Source organism: Xiphophorus hellerii, chromosome 14 (assembly GCF_003331165.1).
Source record: "Xiphophorus hellerii strain 12219 chromosome 14, Xiphophorus_hellerii-4.1, whole genome shotgun sequence".
NCBI classification, from domain to species: domain Eukaryota; kingdom Metazoa; phylum Chordata; class Actinopteri; order Cyprinodontiformes; family Poeciliidae; genus Xiphophorus; species Xiphophorus hellerii.
In genome coordinates, this window is record NC_045685.1 from 19,985,770 (window position 1) to 20,008,827 (window position 23,058).

Sequence of the window (23,058 nt, forward strand, 5' to 3'; positions counted from 1 at the left end):
TGCTGCTGACGACCTGCTTACATGACCTTTTAGTCTCACAAATTATAAGATTGGCAATAGACTTTTAATTTTTAAAAAAAGCCTTAATGCAAAGTGAATTTCTATGAACTCTGGTGTTGTTAAATACTGGTGCATAAAATGACATTTCTTTGTTTTGTTGCCTGATATCTTTTTTTTAAAAACTGCTCATCCTCATTCCTGTACTGTCAGATGCTGGTAACTGATTGCCACACCCACCTCAAATACCTATAAACATGCAGTACTTTTTAAGATTGTGTGATAAGGCAATGTGTTTGTAAGTTGATTATAATGACCCAATGTGTCAGTTAAATAGAGTGAATAAACTGAATATGTGATTTACACTTTCAGACGTCTGGACATTTTACCAGATGAACCAGATTTGTTTCTTCTGTTCCTCTAATTTTGACCGACTTGCTGACGACCTGCTTACATGACTTTTTAGTCTCACAAATTATAATATTGGCAATAGACTTTTGATATAAAAAAACGTTAATGCAAAGTGAATTTCTATGAACTCTGGTGTTGTTAAATACTGGTGCATAAAACGACATTTCTTTGTTTTCTTGCCTGACAACTTTTGTTTTCAAACTATGCTCATCCTCATTCCTGTACTGTCAGATGCTGGTAACTGATTGCTGGTAACTGTTTGCCACACCCACCTCAAATGCCTATAAACATGCAGATTTTGTTAAGGTGTGCTTTGCAGTTTTTAGGTTACTAGCTTGTATAAGTTGTGAAATGCATTGATAGTGTTTGGATTTAGAAGATATTATCTGGATACTTTATTTTTTCTCAAGGTTTTACTGATGGATTTCAGGCTCATCCTGTTTGGGCTCACAGGTTGGTATCTTATTCTGGCTTCTAATAATCTTTTTTCTTTTAGTAATTTTTTCACAATGAGAAACTGAGACAGAGAGGAAATGTAAGGCAAAAGTTAAAATCAAGTTGTGTTAAAAATTTGTGTGTTAAAAGCTTCTTCAGAGACCTGATTCACTCAGTTTTATCTTGCAGTTATGATTTGTGTTAAGTGTGATAAGACAATGTGTTTGTAAGTTGATTATAATGACCTAATGTGTCTGTTAAATTGAGTCAATAAACTGAATATGTAATTAGCACTTTCAGGCATCTGGAAATTTTACCAGATGAACCAGATTTGTTTCTTCTGTTCCTCTGATTTTGACCGACTTGTTTCCATTTTTCTAGGATGTCACTTACGTAAGTAGTGTGTTTAAAATACATTCACAGGTTTACCTCTTTATAACACTAACATTGGTTTACAAATGTTATATACAAAAGTTATAAAGCATCCTCAGCTGGGGTTTCGCTAATAGTACATTACAGTAATCTTAGTGAACTTGGAGACAACTACAAAAAACTATTTCTCTTTCATTATTCTGGCATTTTAAAAAAATGATTTGTAATACATTGTATGTAAATATCTAGTTCTAATTGTATACATTCTTTGGTTTTAAATTAAAAGAAAAATGTTTTAATAATTTTTGCACATTTTGACTGTTAGTAGTTTAGCTCCAAAACAACTTTATTGGTGAAATCATATAGGAACTATGACGTATGTCCTCCAGGGAAGCTGATCTGCAAAAATATTAATAATTATTTGCCAGAGTTTCTCTTATTGAGGAGGTCATTAAGCTTTTCAGTCAGGCGTATTAGTGCCACAACACTGGCCCTGTAGGTCTGGAGATGAACAAACCAATAGTGTTGTAGGACTAGAGACCATTTTTTGATGGCCTCTTGGATCATGTCTTTGCCTCTATGGAAATTTTTCTACATATGTACAACATTTGAAAACCACCTGAGGGTGAAATATTTTTATTTTACCCTCACAAAACAAACCTCTGCTTTTTATAAAGGGTATCTTAGTTAACTTGAAGACAACTACAAAAAACTATTTCTCTTTCATTATTCTGACATTAAAAAAAATGTTTTTTTTACCCCTCCAGGGTTTTTTTTTATGGGCTCTAGTGTCCCTTATATGACAGTTGGCTGACAGGAAACAGGGAAATAGAGGGGGAGTCGAAACCGTGACGGCCGCGTCGAGGACTCAAGGCCTCCAAATATGGGTCGCGCTAACCCCTTACGCCACCACGGCACACCCAAAAAAAAGTTTTTTAATACATTGTAACTATCTAGTTCTGATTGTATACCTACTTTTGTTTTAGATAAAAAAAGAATGTTTTAATAATTTTTGCACATTTTGATTGTTAGTAGTTTTGTTCCAAAACTATGGGATTCCATTTGTGTCAAAAATAAGTAAAAGTTATATGTGTAGATGTTGTTGGTTTGTGTCATTGCTATGTGACTTTGGTTGTCATGTAGTACTGGGCGCTGTTCTTGGTCTTGACTTGATCTCAGTTTAGATTGTCTTGACTACAACACCGCAAACCAGCTATGAAGGTTACTTTGTGGTTCCTTCAAGTTTACCATGTTCAATAAATATAAATCATTTTAAACTACACAAATCATGGATATTGCATTAAAATAAATGCTAGAAAGGTTTTAGGATAAACAAATTGTAGATCTGAATGTCAACATTCACAGTGATTCTTGCTGAAGAAAACTTAACTCTCCACATCTTGTCATTTGGATACACTAATAATAATCAAATGCTTTAAATCACTATTTTTGCTGACATTTTCCACAGAAAGAACACTTGGAATAAATAAGGAAGATGAATGCAATGCCTGTAATGCAATGCTGTTAAAGTTTAGTCTGTTTTATTTCAGGCGCCCTGCTCAGTGTTGCCTGTGGCCAAAGCCATCAGTACTACTTTGTGAATACTTCGCTTAATTGGACAGAAGCTCAGAGCGTCTGCAGACGGGACTACACTGATCTGGCCACCATTGAAAGCACAGCTGATGTTGATGATTTTTTAAGTACCAGCTCCAATAATACAGGTGGGTTTTTAATTTGAAAATAGGTGAACAACGCAGGTATAAACACAAATTCCACATTTCAAGCACTTTGAATTACCTTCTTGCTGAAAATGTGCTAAATAAATAAAACTACCTTTATTATGTTTTCATATTAGTGAAAGTTTTATCCTATGAGTATAAACATGCTTCACTGCAGCTTTTTAATGTAATGAACTTTTTTATTATTTATTTAGGCAAAGCCTGGATAGGTCTTTATGATGACACAATAAACAGCTGGAAATGGTCCCTAAATGACAGCAGCTTCTACGATTCTGGAGAATATTCATTTAGGAACTGGGGACCTGGCCAACCCGATAATAATTTTGGACAACAGCATTGTGTTAGATTTTGCGGTTCTAGTTATCTCCCTGTGGGCCAATGGGATGATATTGGGTGCACAGAGACAATGCAATTTGTGTGCTATAATGGTAAGAGTGTTATATATATATCTATATATATACTGTATATTGCAGTTATATATTTGAAAGATTATTATTATTTTCTTTTGGTTTTCTTATTCTACTTTTTGTCTATATATTTACAGGTACAGTAGGTGGATCACCATCCTATGTTTTGAGTACTTTTTCACTCAACTGGACAGAAGCTCAGAAATTCTGCCGTGCCAATTATGTTGACCTGGCCAGGTAAATAACAAGATGATATCTTAAAGCAAATACTGCATTAATGTATAATAATCTATAGAGAGAGGGATTGTAGTTCATGAATTCCAGATGTTTTCCTCTGGGTTTTTGTCTTGTACTTTAAGAAGTTAATGTATGTGATAGGTATTTTCCTTTCGAACCTAAATAAAAGAAAGAACCACAGACAACGTATATGAATTTTATGTAGAGCTTTTGCAAAAGGAGAACACTCTGCCAATTCTTCCTCCGAACAATCCACAGAGCGTTCTGATCGGCTCTCACATGAGCTCCTGTTTTTATTGTCAAAGAAGAACAGGCAAGGGGGCAGTCAGGAAAACAACAGAGGTCATAAAGCTTCTAACCCAAACATCTAACAACCCAGTTCCAGATGTGATATCTGATCAAAGGTCTGAGCCCGGTTCAAATCTCGGTCAGTACTGTCAATAAAACAAAATACGACTGTTCACAGGTAGTTACTAAATTAGGAGGTGCGTAAAGTTGAACCGACAGTAGTGACCTCCATACACACGTAAGGAAGAGAACACTTTAAACAGAAAATCACAATGATCTATAGGCCGAATGTGACCTAAAGTAAGAATAAAATGATAATACCAAAAAATCTCTAACATTCCCCCCTTTTTATCATTTCATTATGCGCGTAAACCTTATGCCAAAGCTAAGCATAGAAAAGAGGAAACTGCATCCTGTGCCATCACCTATCACAGGTTGTTAAAGCAGACATTGCATCATCGACAGGAGTTTCATTAGCATCATAAACATAAGTACAACATTCTCTAGTGTCATCTTCATCAGTGTCAGCATAATCAAACAATGGCTTAACTTAAAGAAAATAAATTTGGCTTTGTCATTCTCCATCAGGGGAATTACTTTATTTTTTTTTTATCAAAGAACGCAGACTTTGAATGAGACCACATCCGCAGGGCACCAGGAAAACAGCTGCAAAACTGTAATGACAAAACAGAGTTCAGATTTTCCAAAGGCATCATTCATTTGTGTAGTCATCACAAATATCTTCAATTCACTGTGTGTCCGAGTGAATTCTCCAACGCTCGTGGCTCTGTGGCTGCTATCGTCGAAATAAATGTGAAACCGCTTCTCCAAGCAGTCACACTCCTCCTCGAATGACAACAGCTTTTGTTGCAGAGTCCAGAGTCCTGCCTGGAGCTCTGAACTCCAGGCCAGTCTGTGTAGAAAGCCATGAGCAACTCATCACGTGAAGCCTTATCTCCTACTTGTCCAGTTCTGCTCATTAAATGGTGGATGTGATCCATTCAATTTACGTTTCCATTATTCTATATACTCCACCGCCAACAGATGGAAAACACCAAAACCCTGTAATCACCTGCTTCAAAAGACAAGGTTCTAAATTAGCGTTTTCCCTGAATGTCAAACATATGCAGATCTTCATTTGAAACTAATCTTGTAATATAGGATTAAACAAAAACAAAATAATAACAAAAGCTTAAAAATGTAGTTGTAAAGCTTACATTTACCATCAAAACAATGAATATCAGTGTGAATGAAACAGTCCAGTTTAAATTACTTTTATAGAACAAACTAGATCTTACTGGTTGTTTTTGTCTAAAACAGTCAACATGCGTTCCTTAAACAAAATTCAAAAGAGTTAGACCTGGAGAAATTATAATGTCAATGTATAACTTAACAAATCCAGACATTTTCAAAATATACCCATTTTTTTCCTAGGTCTTTTACTTGTAGTAGAATTTAAAGTTTTATTCAAAATCATTTTAAATGGATGTAAATCAAAACAAAAATCAAGTTTAGAAAAATCATTACAATTCCACATCTCCGACCCACCTGAGTACTCTTAGTGATAACTTAATCAATAACAGATTCTTCAAAACATTTCTTAAAACATTCTTGATCCATTAAATTAATGCTCTGAAAATGGCTAACACAATAATATTTTTAATTTCTATAATTGTTTCCCAAGTTAATTGTTATCTATTGGTTTCAAAATACTTTAGCCCATTGTCAGAACATCCTTCAATGGAGAACAACTCAAATCCATTCAAAATAAGCACATATTTCACCAGACCATGTCTTTCCTTTCACTTGGTTTACAAAATGTGGTCCATTGTCACTATAAACAGTCTGTGGGATGCCATGTGTTGGGATGATAGTTTTACAAATAGCCTTAGCTACTGTCAAAGCATCTGCATGCTTTGCTGGAACTATTTCAACCCATTTAGAAAAAGCATCAATCATCACCAGACAATATTTATATGGCCCACTTTGTGAAAGTTCAATAAAATCCATATGCATAGTTTGAAAGGGATAAGATGATTTTGGGAACCTGCCTCGTTTTGGCCTTATGTTTCCCTGAGGATTGTATTTCACACAGACTGGACATGCAGTACAAAAAGATTTTAAGTAAGAATTTAAACCATACGTTGTGAAATGCTGCTGTATTATGGATTCCATCCCCCCTGTTGACACATGGCAGCGCCCATGTGACACAATTGCTGCTGCTTTAAACAAAGACTTAGGAAGCACTGGTTTGTCATTAACCTCAAAAATGTTCCCGACATTCATTTTTGCACCCTTAGTTATCCACAGCCTTTATTCAGCCAGTGGTGCATTGTCCTGCATGTCTTTTAGTACTGTTTTGTCTATCATTTGTTGTTCCCCTTCAGTCTGTGCTGAGAAAATACCTTTCCCATGCTTCCCTGCTGCAGCTTCTTTAGCGATTTTATCAGCTAGTCTGTTTCCATTTGAAACTTCATCTTTGCCTTTTGTGTGAGCTGCGCATTTACATACAGCTAGTTTAGTTGGGAGCTGTATTGCTTGTAAAAGATCTTTAAGCAAAGATGCATGCGTTATTGGTCTCCCAGTAGAGGTTGTCATTCCTCTACGCTCCCATTGTTTCGCAAAATAAAACAGCATAGAGAAAACATACTGCCTATCTGTGTACACTGTCAGGTGCTTGTCCTTAGCCAGTTCGCATGCCCTAGTCAAAGCAATCAATTCTGCTGCTTGTGCAGAATGAGTGCTAGAAATTCTTTCTGCTTCTATTATTTCGTTCGGCAAAGCAACAACAGAATAACCTGTCTGGTTTTTATCCATAGGGTCCTTTGAACATGACCCATCAACAAACCAGACTTCTCCTATTGCTAATGGGGTGTCCTGTAGGTCTGGCCTAGGAAGCTGCAAATGCTCTGTAGCTTCTAGGCAGCTGTGTGGCGTTCCATCACATGGTAATGGAAGCAAAGTAGCTGGATTCAGGATCGTACAGCGTTTTATTACAACGTGTGGTTGTGACTAAAGTGTCGCCGTGTACGAAAGGTGTCGTGCTGGTGAGAGCAAATTCATTTTGCTCTGCAAAAGTAGAACATCTACAGCATGTGGAACTAACAGCTCCATTTCGTGAAACAAAACTATGTCAGCCGACATGTTTACTGCTAACGCTGCAGCACAAATTGCTTGCACACAGTCTGGCAGAGACTGTGCTACTGAATCCAGCCTTCTTGAGTAGAAAGCCAATGGTTTTAGCTTATCACCATGATTCTGTAGTAACACAGAGGTCATAAATCCATTCCTGCAGTCTACAGTTTGAACAAAGGTTTTTTTTATAGTTTGGAAGAATCAAAGTTGTTGCCTGCATTAATGCTTGTTTAAGTTCAGCAAATCTTTTTTCAGCTCTACCTAACAGATTTGTTGGACACTTAAGTGACATTACAACAGAAGCTTTTATTTTAATTCCTGTTTCAGGATCTTTAAAAGATGTGCTTTTTGACATATGTTCCCTATGTGTTTGTCCATCGGCAGATTTCACCCAAATGGACTCATTTGTGGGGTTTACACCTTCTATTTTAGTTTTTAAAACTGTTTTGCATGCACCGGTGTCACATAAAAATTCAACTTTTTCCCCGCAAACAATCAGTGTGATATAAGGTTTTTCTTTTAATGCATTTAACATATCCCAAGCTGCACATACATCCACTATTTCATCAATTTGATCTGGTGTTAAGTTTTGTTTGGTTGTGGAAAAGTCTAGTCATGCTGAGGAGTTATACTTTTGTTTTTTCTCCCATCTGCCACCCTTCCGGTGATTTATTTTGTTTTCTGGGCAATGTCTTGCCCAGTGGCCAGGACGGCCACAAGTCCAACATCCATCTGGACGTTGTGGTTTTTGAGGGGTATAGTTTCGGGGTGGCTGCTCATAGCGACCTCCTCTGCTGCTGTTTCTCCCTCGGCCTCTTAAGGAGCCGTGGAAAAAGACAGAGGTATCTACTTCTCCAAAATCCTCCAGATGAAAAACATCTGATCCTGTTTTTGGTTTTTTAACTACTTTTTCTGCATGACGTGCCCACGTCATCAGCTGTGGGACTGAGGCAGCATCATATTCAACTAGGTGTTTTTTAATCCAGCCCTCAATTTCAGGGCGGAAACTCGACATTAAAGCGTTTTTTAGCTGTTGTTGATATACACTTTCTGGCCCTCCGTCATAAGTGATCCCACTGTGAACTTTGAACTCCTTCTCAAACCGCAGACGAAAATCGTCTACGTCCTCTCCAACTTTTTGTTTAATCCCTGACAAATGACTATAATTCGCCCTTTTATGGAAATTTACTCTAACTCTCTCACACAACGGGTCCCATTGTGCTTTAAATGCATCAGAGAGAGCAGGGTTAGCTCCTGGAGGGTATGAAATTGGAACTAAAATATTATTATTATTAGTTTCTTTCCCTGTATAATTTCCCCTCACTTTTGCCCAATCTTTTCCTAATGATGACATGGCTGCTTCTCCTGTTTCTACTCCATTTAGTCTATATGAATGGATTAATCCAGTCATGTCTTCTATCCACTTATCAGGGTCCTCTGATGCAGGTGTTACTCCTTCTACCGCCTTTCTGGCCTCCTTCAAGGTCCAGGGTCTGAAAACATAAATATGTGGCGGCTAGGCATCTCTAGGATTAGGATTTGGGACCTGGATCATTGGATATTGTTCTGTCCCTTCAGGACTGTACATAACTCGAGGAGTTCTGTACTTTCTCAGATCATATGAATGTCCCAGATCACTTGAACCTGCATTCTCTTCATTATATAATGGGGGTGGAGAGACTGGAAGAGGAGGGTAAATTTTGGTAGGTGTGAGAACTGACACTGGGTCTGTGGTCAGTTTGGTACTTGGGGCTCGTGCTGGAGTGAGAGTTGGAGGAGCTGAGGGTGGTGGGGGCTGCATATTTGGAGAAGGAGTTTGAACTGCACTAAATATGGGCTCATTATCTTCTGGTCTTACAAATAAGATAGTGGCTTCCTCACTGGTATTAAAAGGTGCACTCGGCTGTCTATCCACCGAGCCTGGTGACACTGAGACAAGGGCAGACGAATCTGCCGCAGCGGTTGGGGGAGGAGCAGTCGGCCGTACCTGCTCCCCCCGTCCCACCGAGGCATTCCGCCTGTCAATATCTGCTGGCCTTACAAATAAGTTATTTGATTCTACAAGCTTTTTGTCTTTAACCTTTTTAATTTGTTCTAACCATAATTTAGCACACCTTAGTTTATCCTCCTTTTTAACCCTTTTTATCCCCTTTTTTCTTGCTACACTACTTTCCAAAATTCCCACAATTGCTTGCCATTGATCAATTTTTAGCTTCCCATCTATTTTATATTTCTTTTTCCATTTTTTTTTATATGTACAATGCTACCAGGAAATCTGGACATCATGTACTTTTCATCCCCTTCGGGGCCCTCAACGAGTGAGGAATTACAGGAATTTGTGTTTCCCATTGTTTAAATCACTTGCAGTTGTAGCTTAAAAATACTAGTATCGCGTGCTCTCTCAGAGAAAGTGCTGTAAGTCAGCGCTCAGTGCCTCCTGAAGAACAGGCTTCTACTTGGAGCCGAGCTCTAAGCGGTTCTTCACTTTGGATTCTAATTCCGAAGGCAGAGAGTTTTACTCCCAGAGAGAGAAACACCATTCACTCCTTCATGCACACACAGCAACAAAACAGCAAACAAAACACCAATAGCAGCACAGCAAATAACAAACTTTCTATCTACGTGAGGACTTTCCCTTAAGAGGCGTCCTCTAATTAAGGAGGCTCTGTGATATCTGATCAAAGGTCTGAGCCCGGTTCAAATCTCGGTCAGTACTGTCAATAAAACAAAATACGACTGTTCACAGGTAGTTACTAAATTAGGAGGTGCGTAAAGTTGAACCGACAGTAGTGACCTCCATACACACGTAAGGAAGAGAACACTTTAAACAGAAAATCACAATGATCTATAGGCTGAATGTGACCTAAAGTAAGAATAAAATGATAATACCAAAAAATCTCTAACAGTATGGTTATTCTTTCTCTTTGTAGACACTTGGTCCTGGTTTATTTTGGCACTAAGAACAATCCGCCGTTTCTTTCTGTCAACTATTTTCCATTTTCTTCCTGTTGCTGAGTTGTTGTTGGTAACTCATCTTTTGTCATACTTTGCTCCCTCTTTTCGTGTATCAGTCATTCTTATAAATATTTTTTTCACCGGTTTTTTCTAAAGCCTGTTTGTTGAACTTGTGCTTTTCTTTAGAAAAAGCACAAATGAAATTCCACTGTTGAATTTCTCACTACATGTAAGTTTTCGATATTATATTTCAGTTTAGGCGATGTGGTAGTGCATGGTGTAGTGGAAAAGAAGGCTGCCCATATACATATTCATATTCATTTCCTTGAAGCAGTTGCCAAGGATTTGAATCTCGATCTCAGGATTTCTGATTCTTGTGTTCCAACTAGGGTTGGGCGATGTATCGAGTATACTCGAGATATCGCGATATTTTCAATTTACGATAGTTAAAATGGCTATATCGCAACCATCAAGCATAAATTGTCGTTTAAATAATAAACTTTCGCTGTCAAAATTCACTGCGAGTATGGTTTATCCGACACTCTATGAATGCATCACTAGTTCCTCCCCTCCCACCCAACCTGAAAATTTTTCCCCAATCGTGCTGCACGGAGAAAACAAACAATATGGCGACAGCGAGAGTTTGAGGCGAGCGGCTGAATGAGACAGTAACTGAAGAGGAATCAGATGAATTTGTTTAGTTCTGAAGAGAAACAGCGCTGAATCAATAATTTGGCAGTGATATATGGAGGATGTCGAACAAAATTAGGTAATTTGCGAAACATGTTATAGAACTATTGCCACAAAAGGCTGTTCCACAAATTTATTTCACCGCCTAATGAGACTGTTCTTTACATGCCGTTCATAGCCGGTAGAACTGGTCCGTTAAAGTGAAACCTGGAGATGTAGGTAGGATTCATTTAGTGCTATGCAATAGGAAAAATAACTCAAAATCATTCTTTTGTTTTTCTCTCGCTCTTTTTTCTCGCTCTCTGTAAACTCGTTGCCATAGCAACTGACAACAACGCAACTTTATGTATCAGGATTCAGCACTAAAAACACTCAAGCATTTCCCCCACATAGAGCAGAACATTCAGTTTCTTACAGTTTTATGCTTTTAGACTTGATGTGTATTTTACTATTATTAATAAGTGATCCCTGTGGTAGATTAGCCACCGCTGCTATTAGCCACGCTAACACAGCGGTGGTTGATGAGCTAATTTAAACACCTGATTTACTGCTGATCTGTCACTTTGTGTGTAGGTCGCCTTTTTTATTTTTAAGCTGAATTAAAACACACCTTATTCCACATCACATCTATTTGTTAAGTTTGTCAAAGTCAAGCATAACTGATCTACTTCTCACTCATTTGTTATTTTTTTCATAGTTAAAACTTTTTTCTCACCTTGTTATCTAGTCATACCCTGGTGAAAAATGTATGTACGAAGTATGTTAAATTTTAACATACTTGAGCTTTCTTTAAGTCAGACTAATCATGAGTATACTTCAAGTTCACTTAGGAAAATGTCATAAAAGTGTGACATTTTAGAACAACAAATTTTGTGCTTAGTGTCTTTTAATAGTATTTAAATTGTATTAAAGTACAATTTAAAATGTACTAAGCATACTTCAACTTACCATTTTTTGGACAACTTAAGTCAACTTAACTCTGCCTGCCGCCTATGACTTTCATTTCCATGGAGGCATGAATTCCATGGAGTTCACGCCATGAAGAAGTTAAAAAACTTCTTCTTTTGAAGTTTTTTAACTTCAAAAGAAGATAAAAAACTTCTTTTGAAGTTTTTTATCTTTTACCCTATTGCTAATCTTTGTAAGTGACGTATGTAGTGTGCCAGTTCGATGCTATGAAGCTTACCGGAAATTGTCTCCGTTGTAACAAGCCATCATACATTGTGAAGAGACAAGAGTCCAGCAAAACAAGGTGGCTGTTAATGTTAATTCAGTATTAGGAAGGACTAACATGGACTGAACAGCTTCGTTCACTTTCTCCGCTGCCATTGCTAAAACTACAGGCAGACTACAATTTTAAAACAGCGCAGATAATCACCATCATTGTTCACAATTTCTTCTGTTGGCTAATTTGGCCTGGTAGAAATTCTACTAGAAGGAATCCAAGTGATAAATCCCAGACTGTATCATAGCAAAAAGGATGATATTTTCCATTTTACATATTTATAAATAACAGCTGTATATTTTAGTTTAGATTTATTAGCTGAAGCAAAAACCAAACACTGGATTTTTAATTTTCAATTTTAAGTTTTTTTTGTTTGTTTTGTTTTTTCATTTAGGTACTAAATACTGAAAAAAACCCCACAATAATTGTTTTTGGTTTTGAAACAAAAAAATCAAAGGAAACCCAACACAGATTATTTTCCTTGTGTCCTGTATTTAATATGATTGTTTATTAACATTGTTTTTCCTTGCCAGTGTACGAAATCAGACAGAAAATGAAATCATCAGAACCCTAATAGGTGCCAGCAATGTTTGGATTGGACTGTATCGGGAAAAGCTGTGGTCTGATGGAAGCACCTCTCTGTTTCGAAACTGGGCGGATGGCGAACCCAATGAGCCCTCTGGGGATCAGTGTGTTGCTGGATCATTTAGTGACTCTGGAAGATGGTCGGATGAAAATTGCAGCCTGAGTTTGCCATTTGTCTGCTACAAACCAAGTAATGCATCTCATTTTCGATGTTTCAGCAGCCATAAATAATCCATAATTTTACACAACACATGACTGTGGTGTGGTCATTTTCTGCAGGTCCCTCAACTACAGTCTCTAAGCACATTACATTATGCAACACAGAACCAATAAACATTTTTGAAGGCTATGCTTTTGTTTAACAAACAAAAATATATATAACCCCCAATTATGCTGTGAAACAAAATGCTTTATTCCTGTTTAATATGCCTGTTACTGTTTGTAATGTTTTTATCTTAGTCCCACCAAATGCAGAAGGCTTTACAGCTTCAGCACAGGATGAGAGCAGCATCACTCTGCAGTGGAATAAAATCAACATCAACACCAGCTTTGTTCTCCAGTTTGATGGTGTGGAGACATTCATCAGTGCACCAGATGGAGATGGACCAGTGACTCACACAGTTTCATCTCTCACTCCTGGAACAAACTATACATTCACTCTCTTCTCTGTTCTTGACAACGTCAGGAGCAGTGGAGTCAGCATTACTGCAGCTACTGGTAAGACTTTACATGTCATTAAGAAAGGGAGACTTTTTAACACCAAAATTCTGTTAGTCTGCAGTCCATTGGTTGGTCACTGAACAAGACCCATCTGCTATAAAAAAAATTTAAAAGACTCAGTAGAGCAGGGTAAAGCACAACTGTCACAGGTTCAAGTCCTGGTCTGGTGACCTTTGCCACATGTTTTCCCCATTTCTCATAACCCAGTTTTCTGTTCAAAGTTGTTATAGCTTGCAATAACTTACTCAAAAATCTGCTATGTCGCAACTAGTTAAAGATTCTCATCTGAAGGTCAACAAAGTAAAGAAACATGTTTAGTGGTCATTAAATTTCCTAATAGGATCAACATTTTCAATCATAAAGGGAATGTGAGATGTTTCTGTTCTTTGTCCTGAGTAGGATTTGTTTAGTCCATGTAGAGAGAGCGACTGTAAATGGAAAGCAACATGTAGCTATCAGGCTGTCACAGTTAGATTTACTGATGAGGATTTAAAAGATATTATTTTATTTATTAGTTGTACCATGCCTACTAAAAATCTGCTAAAACAAAGATTTAACACTAATGTTTGCTTAACTGATAGTGAGGTGTGATTGTTTTTTTTTATATAATGATTTCCTCTGACTGCACCTTTAGTGATATCCTCACTAAAGGTGCAGGAAAACCTCTTCACACTTATTAACTCAAAATCTGACAGTAAGTCGAAATAAAAGTATTTTGTGTCTTTAGACTTATAATGCATATCCTCTGTTTTGTCCCACATTTTCTATTTGAAGCTTCTTGTACCGGCTGTCGATGTTGTGCTTCAGGCACAGACTGCATCACCACCAATGGAGTTGTTGAATGTCTTGACCCCTGTGACACCTACACTGTACTGAACGATACATGGCGTTCAACAGAGAATAGAGACAATTCAATCTTACACTGTGACCAGTACATTTCCTGGAGTGGTTGGTATCGCTTTTATTTGGGTCAGACCAATGCTCAGATACCAGAGAAATGTGTACCAGAACAAAGATGTGGAACTCATGCTCCTTTGTTTATAACTGAGGCTCATCCAGTCCAGCTTAATGAAATAGTAACTCGCACTGTGTGTAACGCTTGGTATGGTTCCTGCTGCCTTTTTTCCTCACACACCATCCAGATCAAACTTTGTTATGGATACTACGTCTACAAACTTCAACGGCCGTCTACATGTTGGCTGGCATATTGTACAGGTACTGTTGCAATAACTTATCTGTTTTCCTTTTACAATGAGGCAGTTTTAATATGTATATGCAGATGCACACACACACAAACAGACCGCAATTCACTCATTTTTATAAATTGTTATTTCTTTAACCAAATCCAATGTGAAACATAAATTTTATGACTGATAAAACTAATGCTTATATTGGAATATATATTGTGTCTGTGTGTGTTAGAACCTCTCCCCTTCAGAGTATTGACACAAGATGAGACCAGCATCACTCTGATGTGGAACAAGATGAACAACAACTTTAGCTTTGTTCTCCAGTTTAACGGCACAGAGACAAACATCAGTGCACCAGATGGAGATGGACCAGTAACTTACACAGTCTCATCTCTGACTGCTGGAACTAGATACACATTCACTCTTTTCTATGTGTTTGGAAACGTAAGAAACAGTGGAGAGCAACTGACAGCTGTCACTGGTAAGATATTTAACTGCACAAAGTAACTTTTCACACCATCATGTCCATTGGCATTATTGAAAAAAAAAATATATATATATCTGATATATCTGAAAGCCTACAGACTGTAAAAAATGGTTTGATTTCTCCTCTTTTTTAGTGCTTTTTGTGTATGTACTAGGTACTGAGACAGAACTTATAGATTCCAAACTATGGCCAATGTCTCTGTTAGTCATCAGTTCAAACAGAAACTCAGGAGCAAATGCTTATGATTCCTCATGAAAAGCTCACATTGTTTCACCAGTACCCTGAACAATCAGAGTACTTCTTGTTTTCAATTAGTAGTAAAAACCCCTTAACCCTCATCCCTGGAAAATACAATGGAAAACAGAATGCAGGCGTTTAGCTGCTTGTTAAGGGGTTTATAATAAATATTCAGTGTTTCTATATACTTTGACTATTGCTTGTGAAATAAAAACTATGACTACAAGAATGAGATCCCAGTATAAACAACTTAATGACGATTTCTTCTCTTCTGATGACAAAGCTCACCTTTAGACACAGGAAAGTCTAAAGGACTGTCAGCTTAGGGGATTCAAATTCTGATTATTGTGCATCCGGAGCCACTATGTTTAATAGATTTGAATGATGTTGATATCTGGACAGATTATATAGATGGTTGGAAGCAACATGATGTGGTTTTGAAAGTGAAAAGATGCAATGGAAAGATCAATAATGCTTAAAAGTACATAACATTAATCTATCCTATATTCCTTTTGCTCTTTGCTTGTTTAATTGACCTGAACGTGTTTTTTTAAGCTACAGTTAAGATACTGGCTACTCGTAGATATACATGAAAACCCAACTGCAAAAACCTGAACTGAACATCTCCTTTTTTTTTTAAATCAGCTCCTCGAAATGCAGAAGGATTTATGAAGTCAGGACAAAATGAGAGCAGCATCACTCTGCAGTGGAATAAAATCAACAACAGCACCAACTTTGTTCTCCAGTATGACGGCAGAGAGACAAACATCAGAGCACCAGATGGAGATGGACCAGTGATCCACACAGTCTCTTTTCTCACTGCTGGAACTAGATACACATTCACTCTCTTCTCTGTGTTTGAGAACGTCAGAAGCAGTGGAGTCAGCATTACTGCATTTACTGGTAAGACTTTATATTTCATTAAGCAAGCGAAACTTTTTTAACACCAAAATTCTGTTAGTCTGCAGTCCATTGGTTGGTTATTGAACAAGAACCATCTGCTATATAAAAATTTAAAAGACTCAGTAGTCCAGGGTAAAGCACAACTGTCACAGGTTCAATCCTGGTCTGGTGACCTTTGCCACAGGTTTTCCCCATTTCTCATAACCCAGTTTTCTGTTCGAAGACTGTTAAAGTCTTAAGAAATTACTCAAAAATCTGCTATGTAGCAACTAATTAAAGAGTCTCATCTGAAGGTCAACAAAGTAAAGAAACATGTTTAGTGGTCATTAAATTTCCTAATAGGATCAACATTTTCAATCATAAAGGGAATGTGAGATGTTTCTGTTCTTTGTCCTGAGTAGGATTTGTTTAGTCCATGTAGAGAGAGCGACTGTAAATGGAAAGCAACATGTAGCTATCAGGCTGTCACAGGTAGATTTACTGATGAGGATTTAAAAGATATTATTTTATTTATTAGTTGTACCATGTCTACTAAAAATCTGCTAAAACCAAGACTTAACGCTAATGTTTCTCCTTTTGCTGTTTGCTTGTTTAATTGACCCGGACGTGTTTTTTTTGTAAGCTACAATTAAGATACTGGATACTCATAGATATACATGAAAACCCAACTGCAAATACCTGAACTGAACATCTATTTTTTTAAAAAGGAGACGTTTAGTTTATTTTTTTATGATGTCCTCTGACTGCACCTTTAGTGAGGATATCACTAAAGGTGCATGCTCTTCACCCTCATTAACTCAAAATCTGACAGTAAATTGAAATAAAAACAAAAGTATTTTGTGTCTTTAGACTTATAATGCTTATCCTCTGTTTTGTCCCACATATTCTATTTGACGATCCTTGTACTGATGTTGTGCTTCAGGCACAGACTGCATCACCACCAATGGAGTTGTTCAATGCCTTGACCCCTGTGACACCTACACTGTACTGAACGATACATGGCGTTCAACAGAGAATACTGACTATTTAATGTTTAACTGTGACCGGTACATTTCCTGGAGTGGTTGGTATCGCTTTTATTTGGGTCAGACCAGCGCTCAGATACCAGAGAAATGTGTAGCAGAAAACAGATGTGGAACTTCTGTTCCTTTGTGGATAAACGGGACTCATCCAGTCCAGCTTAATGAAATTGTAACACGCAATGTGTTTGGTTCCTGGTGGGGTTCCTGCTTCTATTTTGCCTCAAATACCATCCAGATCAAACTTTGTTATGGATACTACGTCTACAAACTTCAACAGCCGTTTGGATGCAACATGGCATATTGTGCAGGTACTGTTGTAATAATTTACTAAAAATTCAGAATAATCTGTTTTCCTTTTACAACGAAAAAATTTGAATATGTATATGCAGATGCAAACACACACAGAGCGCAATTCACACGTTTTTATAAATTGTAGTCATTTCTTTAACCTAACCCAATGTGAAATATAAATTTTATGTTTGATAAAACTAATGCTTATATTGGAATATATATTGTGTCTGTGTGTGTTAGAACCTCAACCCTTCAGAGTATTGACACAAGATGAGACCAGCATCACTCTACAGTGGAATAAAATCAACAACAACATCAGCTTTGTTCTCCAGTTTAACGGCACAGAGACAAACATCAGTGCACCAGATGCAGATGGACCAGTAACTTACACAGTCTCATCTCTGACTGCTGGAACCGAATATACATTCACTCTTTTCTCTGTGTTTGGAAATGTGAGAAACAGTGGAGAGCAACTGACAGCTGTCACTGGTAAGTTATTTCGCTGCACAAAGTAACTTTTCACACCATCATCTCCTTTGGTTTTATTTTAAGAAAAATAAATTTACTTTATCATCTCTGAAAGCCTACAGACTGTAAAAAATGGTTTGATTTCTCCTCTTTTTTAGTGCTTTTTGTGTATGTACTAGGTACTGAGACAAAACTTATAGATTCCAAACTATGGCCAATGTCTCTGTTAGTCATCAGTTCAAACAGAAACTCAGGAGCAAATGCTTATGATTCCTCATGAAAAGCTCACATTGTTTCACCAGTACCCTGAACAATCAGAGAACTTCTTGTTTTCAATTAGTAGTAAAAACCCCTTAACCCTCATACCTGGAAAATACAATGGAAAACAGAATGCAGAGAAGCTTTTGGTGCTTTTCTGCACCAATAGCAGTCAACTTAGGGGATTCAAATTCTGATTATTGTGCATCCGGAGCCACTATGTTTAGTTGATTTGAATGATGTTGATATTTGGACAAATTAAATAGATGGTTGGAAGCAACATGATGTGGTTTTGAAAGTGAAAAGATGCAATGGAAAGATCAATAATGTTTAAAAAGTACGTGACACTGATACATCCTATATTCCTTTTCCTCTTAGCTTGTTTAATTGACCTGGACGTGTTTTGTTCTGTAAGCTACAATTAAGATACTGGCTACTCATAGATATACATGAAAACCGAACTGCAAAAACCTGAACTGAACATGTCCTTTTTTTAAAATTCAGCTCCTCGAAATGCAGAAGGACTTACGAAGTCAGGACAAGATGAGAGCAGCATCACTCTGCAGTGGAATAAAATCAACAACAGCGCCAACTTTGTTCTCCAGTATGACGGCAGAGAGACGTTCATCAGAGCACCAGATGGAGATGGACCAGTGATCCACACAGTCTCTTTTCTCACTGCTGGAACTAGATACACATTCACTCTCTTCTCTGTGATTGAGAACGTCAGAAGCAGTGGAGTCAGTATTACTGCTGTCACTGGTAAGATACTGGAAATCTAATATATAAAACTTCAACTTTTCATCTCTTGCACATTAATGTTTGTGTTGAGATACAAAGAACTCTACCAATAAATTGGTATTTAAAGAGTTGCAGGCAAGAAACAAAGATCAAATATAAATTATATTTTTGTGTGATTATCAGAACATTTTTTAAGTGTTAGAGAAATTCTGTTCTAAGCTCCTCAAAGCACAACAAGGTTACATCACATATCAAGAAGATAAATATGTCATTAAATTAATCATCCATTTTTAATGTTTAAGTTTATTGCACTTTTAATTATGTCATGTTACAGTTCTAAGTAGGCAACAACACAGTTGTTTGCAAATAAAAATCTAAGTCAAGTATGAATTTAAATTCTTCCCTCGGGTTAGTTTTTAGTGAGAGTTTAAATACACTGCTCAAAAAAATAAAGGGAACACTTAAACAGGTGTTTAACACTTAAAGTGTTCCCTTTATTTTTTTTAGCAGTATATTTCATGAGAGAACAAAGCACAGAGACTATGAAACTTCTTCTCTTCAGTGGATAAGCAAGTATCTGGGGTTTTTATACATACAGTTTATATATGCTTAAGACAAATTTTTATTGTAATAAGTTCTAATTTTAATAAGTTAATTTAGACATATTAGAAGTTATGAAATGGCACATATATTTTCTTTTATCATTTTCCCTGCCGTTTTTATTCTCCCAGTTCCTTCAAATGCACAAAGCTTCAGACCATGGTCACAAGATGAGAGCAGCATCACTCTGCAATGGGAAAAATTCAACAACATCATCAGCTTTGTTCTCCAGTTTAACGGCACAGAGACATTGATCAGAGCACCAGATGGATATGGACTAGTAACTCACACCGTCTCTTTTCTCTCTGCTGGAACTAAATACACATTCACTCTAATTTCTGTGCTTGAAAATTTTACCAGCAGTGGAATCAGCATTGCAGCAGCTACTGGTAAGACAAATGAAACAATGCTTGATTACTAGGAATAGTTTTTTTTTCCAAACGAACCTCTTTTAAACATGTTAGATCTGAGATTTAATGGTGCACATTGAGTTTGTTGTATCATCATCCCAATATTGTTTTTAAATGCTACATTTTTCAGTATAAAGGTTTTGAAGAAATGAATTGACCTTTTTTAACTCTTTTGGCTCAGCACCTCAAAATGCAGAAGGCTTGAGGCCATCAGACCAAGATGAAAGCAGCATCACTCTGCAGTGGAATAAAATCAATGACAACACCAGCTTTGTTCTCCAGTTTAATGGCAGAGAGACGTTCATTAGAGCACCAGATGGAGATGGACCAGTAACTCACACCATCTCATCTCTAGCTGCTGGAACCAGATACTCATTCAGTCTCTTCTCTGTGTTTGAGAACGTCAGAAGCAGTGGAGTACAACTTACTGCTGTCACTGGTATGAATATAAAGTACATTCATTTATTTATTCACAACCAAGGCAAACAATTTTTCCTCCAAAATCTTCAAAATCAGATTGAACCATCAATGATCCAAACCTGCAAACGTCACACTTAAAAATAAACCCAAACCTCAAATTTATGGGAAAACATACTTTACCCTGAGATCAATAAAATTTTTGGACTATTTCTAAAGCTACAAGATTTATCCAGTCAGCGTTAACTGGAAGTATTAATGGTGTAAGTTTGACAACTGTGCTGAAACAAAACCTCAGACTATTTTTATTGTCTTCCATTAACAATGAAAGGTACAATGTTTCTGATTGGCGAAACAACCAAAGTAATCTATTTTTTCAGATTAAGTTTGTTCGTTTGTAGACGCATAGAATGACATTTTCTCTCCAAATTCCAAGAGTTGTGTTTTAAAATATGCAACTTTAAATTAAATCATGGAACCAAGCTGCTGTGAATAAATGCCTTATTTTATGGGCACAAGGTCTAAGGAATGAAAACACTAGTGGGGGGTTTTCTTTTTTACACATTGTCTAATGCTACATGCAATGAGAAAATAACACTATGAGCCAGAACATCAATTTGTGCAAGGGTAAAAAGTACATTTTAACCCTCTTCAGTGTCTTTTAGTGGTGGAGGAAATTAAGAATGGATGACCCTTGCTGCATGTTTTCCCCTTCTCTCATTACCTGCTTTCCTGTCTAATCATTTTGAAATAAAGGAAACTAGAGCCAATAAAACCTGAAAAAGGTGAATCAAACTCTCTTCATTCAGACAGCAAATCTCAAAATCAACTGCTCTCTAACCTTTACTTTAACTAACCCTAATCTTTTGTTTCACTTCACCAGATTCTGCTTCTAATATTAGAAATTGATAAAATATTGTTGCTTGATTTGGATTTGTTCCTAGTAGAATTATTTGGCTTAAGATTGTGGGACACATATCTTAACCATCACAATATTGTTTGTTTGTTTCAGTGCCAGAAAATGCAAAAGGCTTCAGAGCATCAGAACAAGATAAGAGCAGCATCACTCTGCGGTGGAATAAAGTCGGCAGCAACATCAACTTTGTTCTGCAGTTTAACGGCACAGAGACATTCATCGGTGCACCAGATGGATATGGACCAGTGAACTACACAGTCACATCTCTGACCCCTCGTACAAACTACACATTCACTCTTTTCTCTGTGTTTGAAAATGTCAGAAGCAGTGGAGTCAGCATATTTGAGGCTACTGGTAAGATACTCAAATCTGTTGCGTACTTCATGGTTTGCATTAAGTTACATTATTTTTCCTATAAACTCAAAGTTTCTGTTGTTTAATGGCTTGAATTTAACTGCAGCACTTTGTGAATTATCTCTAAAGATATAAAAGTTGACCCAAGTCTTTTGTAGCACCTGTATTTATTATGTCTTACTGTTGTTGTTGTTCCTTGACTAGTTAATTACAAAAATTAATGATAGAAAATAAAATCAACCCAATATGTTTTTTTTCTTTTCATGTTAACAAAACTTCATTGACCAACAAACAGGTCCAAGTGAGTAAATAAAATTCTTTAGTTTTTCTTTTTTTCTTAGGATATAAAATGTAGATGTTTCAAATATTTATACTTAATTTGAAAACAGTTATCACATTATTCTTTAATAATCTGCAATTTAATAGATTTATCTTGTTTTTGTGAATTATACGTCTAATTTTTTTGTCAACAGATTATGTTTTTGGATTGGATTTGAAGTTGGAGCTTCTAGAAGAAATGACAAAATCAGAGATGGAAGACGCTTTGATAGAGGTAAGCTAATATCTATTTACATTTTTTAATGTCTATTTGTGTCTTTTTTAACCTCTGACTTATACATTTATTTTTCAATCCAGCTCCTCAGAGAAAATAATCTGCCGCCACACATTACTCTGAAAATCATTTCCTCCAAACCATGAAATCACCGAGGGAATCAAATTCTGGATAATTCATCTGTAACATTCTTTCCTTTCCTTTCCATGAGGTTTATTTTATGTACTAATTTCAATTGTAATGTTGTTTTACAGAATCGACTTCCCTTTGGGTAATATTTTAATCTCTTTTTGTTGATTAAGAACTGAGTTAAGGTTTTCTTGTATTTTCATAAATCATATGTGTGCATTCTTCTGTTTTTTGCCTCTAAATAAGGTTTTGGGGATATATAAATTGTTTACTTGTATTGAAAAAAAAATATTTTGGGGGACATATTGAAATCTAAATGCAAAAGCTTGAAAAAACATGAAGAAAAAAAACCTAGGTGTGTGATGGTATGCACACATCTAGGTTGGCAAGCAAAACAAAGCAAAAGCATAACAAAGTGAAACTTTGTTCAGTGTGACTCCATGTTGCTTCCCTGGTCATTAAACGTTTAAATACAGCTTTACAATCATATAAATGCAACAAATCATCATGGTAATGGGGAGAAACAAATGTTGTAAATAGGTATTGGGAAGAATTAACTTGAATATATGAATAAACTAAACTTATTTAGATGAAAATAAGAAAGAATCATTCCTCTCTCAAACTTTTTAAAATGTAATCTGTGGGTAAATGGGGTGAATTAGGGCTCATATCAACAAAATCAGAACAAGAATCCAGAGAAACAACTCTACTAGTTTATTAATTATGGACCACTTATTCTTAAATATGGGGAACTAATAAGTAGCTCTTATACCTTTTCTTCTTTTGCTCTTCCTTTGATTTATTTTGTTTATATTTCTTTCTAATTCATGTAAAGCACGTTGAATTGCCTTGTTGCTGAAAATGTGCTATATTAATAAAATTACCT

At 36.5% G+C, this 23,058-nt stretch overlaps 1 protein-coding gene across 1 annotated transcript; it reads left to right on the forward strand.

The window, feature by feature from the left end:
- The first annotated feature begins 721 nt into the window (after positions 1 to 721).
- LOC116732421 (uncharacterized) lies at positions 722 to 22,583 on the forward strand. The gene is made up of 18 exons (XM_032582569.1): positions 722 to 861; positions 2,766 to 2,936; positions 3,149 to 3,382; positions 3,499 to 3,598; positions 12,425 to 12,666; positions 12,936 to 13,193; positions 13,971 to 14,411; positions 14,619 to 14,867; positions 15,756 to 16,013; positions 16,936 to 17,343; positions 17,567 to 17,815; positions 18,557 to 18,814; positions 19,525 to 19,782; positions 19,985 to 20,242; positions 21,233 to 21,490; positions 21,786 to 21,791; positions 21,964 to 22,043; positions 22,127 to 22,583. Exons 1-18 carry the CDS (start codon positions 828 to 830, stop codon positions 22,187 to 22,189), a joined length of 3,825 nt encoding a protein of 1,274 aa, XP_032438460.1. The 5' UTR covers positions 722 to 827; the 3' UTR covers positions 22,190 to 22,583.
- Positions 22,584 to 23,058: the final 475 nt, after the last annotated feature.

What these genes read in the sequence shown, in the direction of transcription:
- LOC116732421 (XM_032582569.1), top strand. Translation starts at nt 828, where the DNA reads ATGGATTTCAGGCTCATCCTGTTTGGGCTCACAG. An exon ending in CAGCATTGCAGCAGCTACTG is followed by an intron (nt 19,783 to 19,984) that starts GTAAGACAAATG and finishes CTTTTGGCTCAG; the next exon opens with CACCTCAAAATGCAGAAGGC. An exon ending in ACAACTTACTGCTGTCACTG is followed by an intron (nt 20,243 to 21,232) that starts GTATGAATATAA and finishes TGTTTGTTTCAG; the next exon opens with TGCCAGAAAATGCAAAAGGC.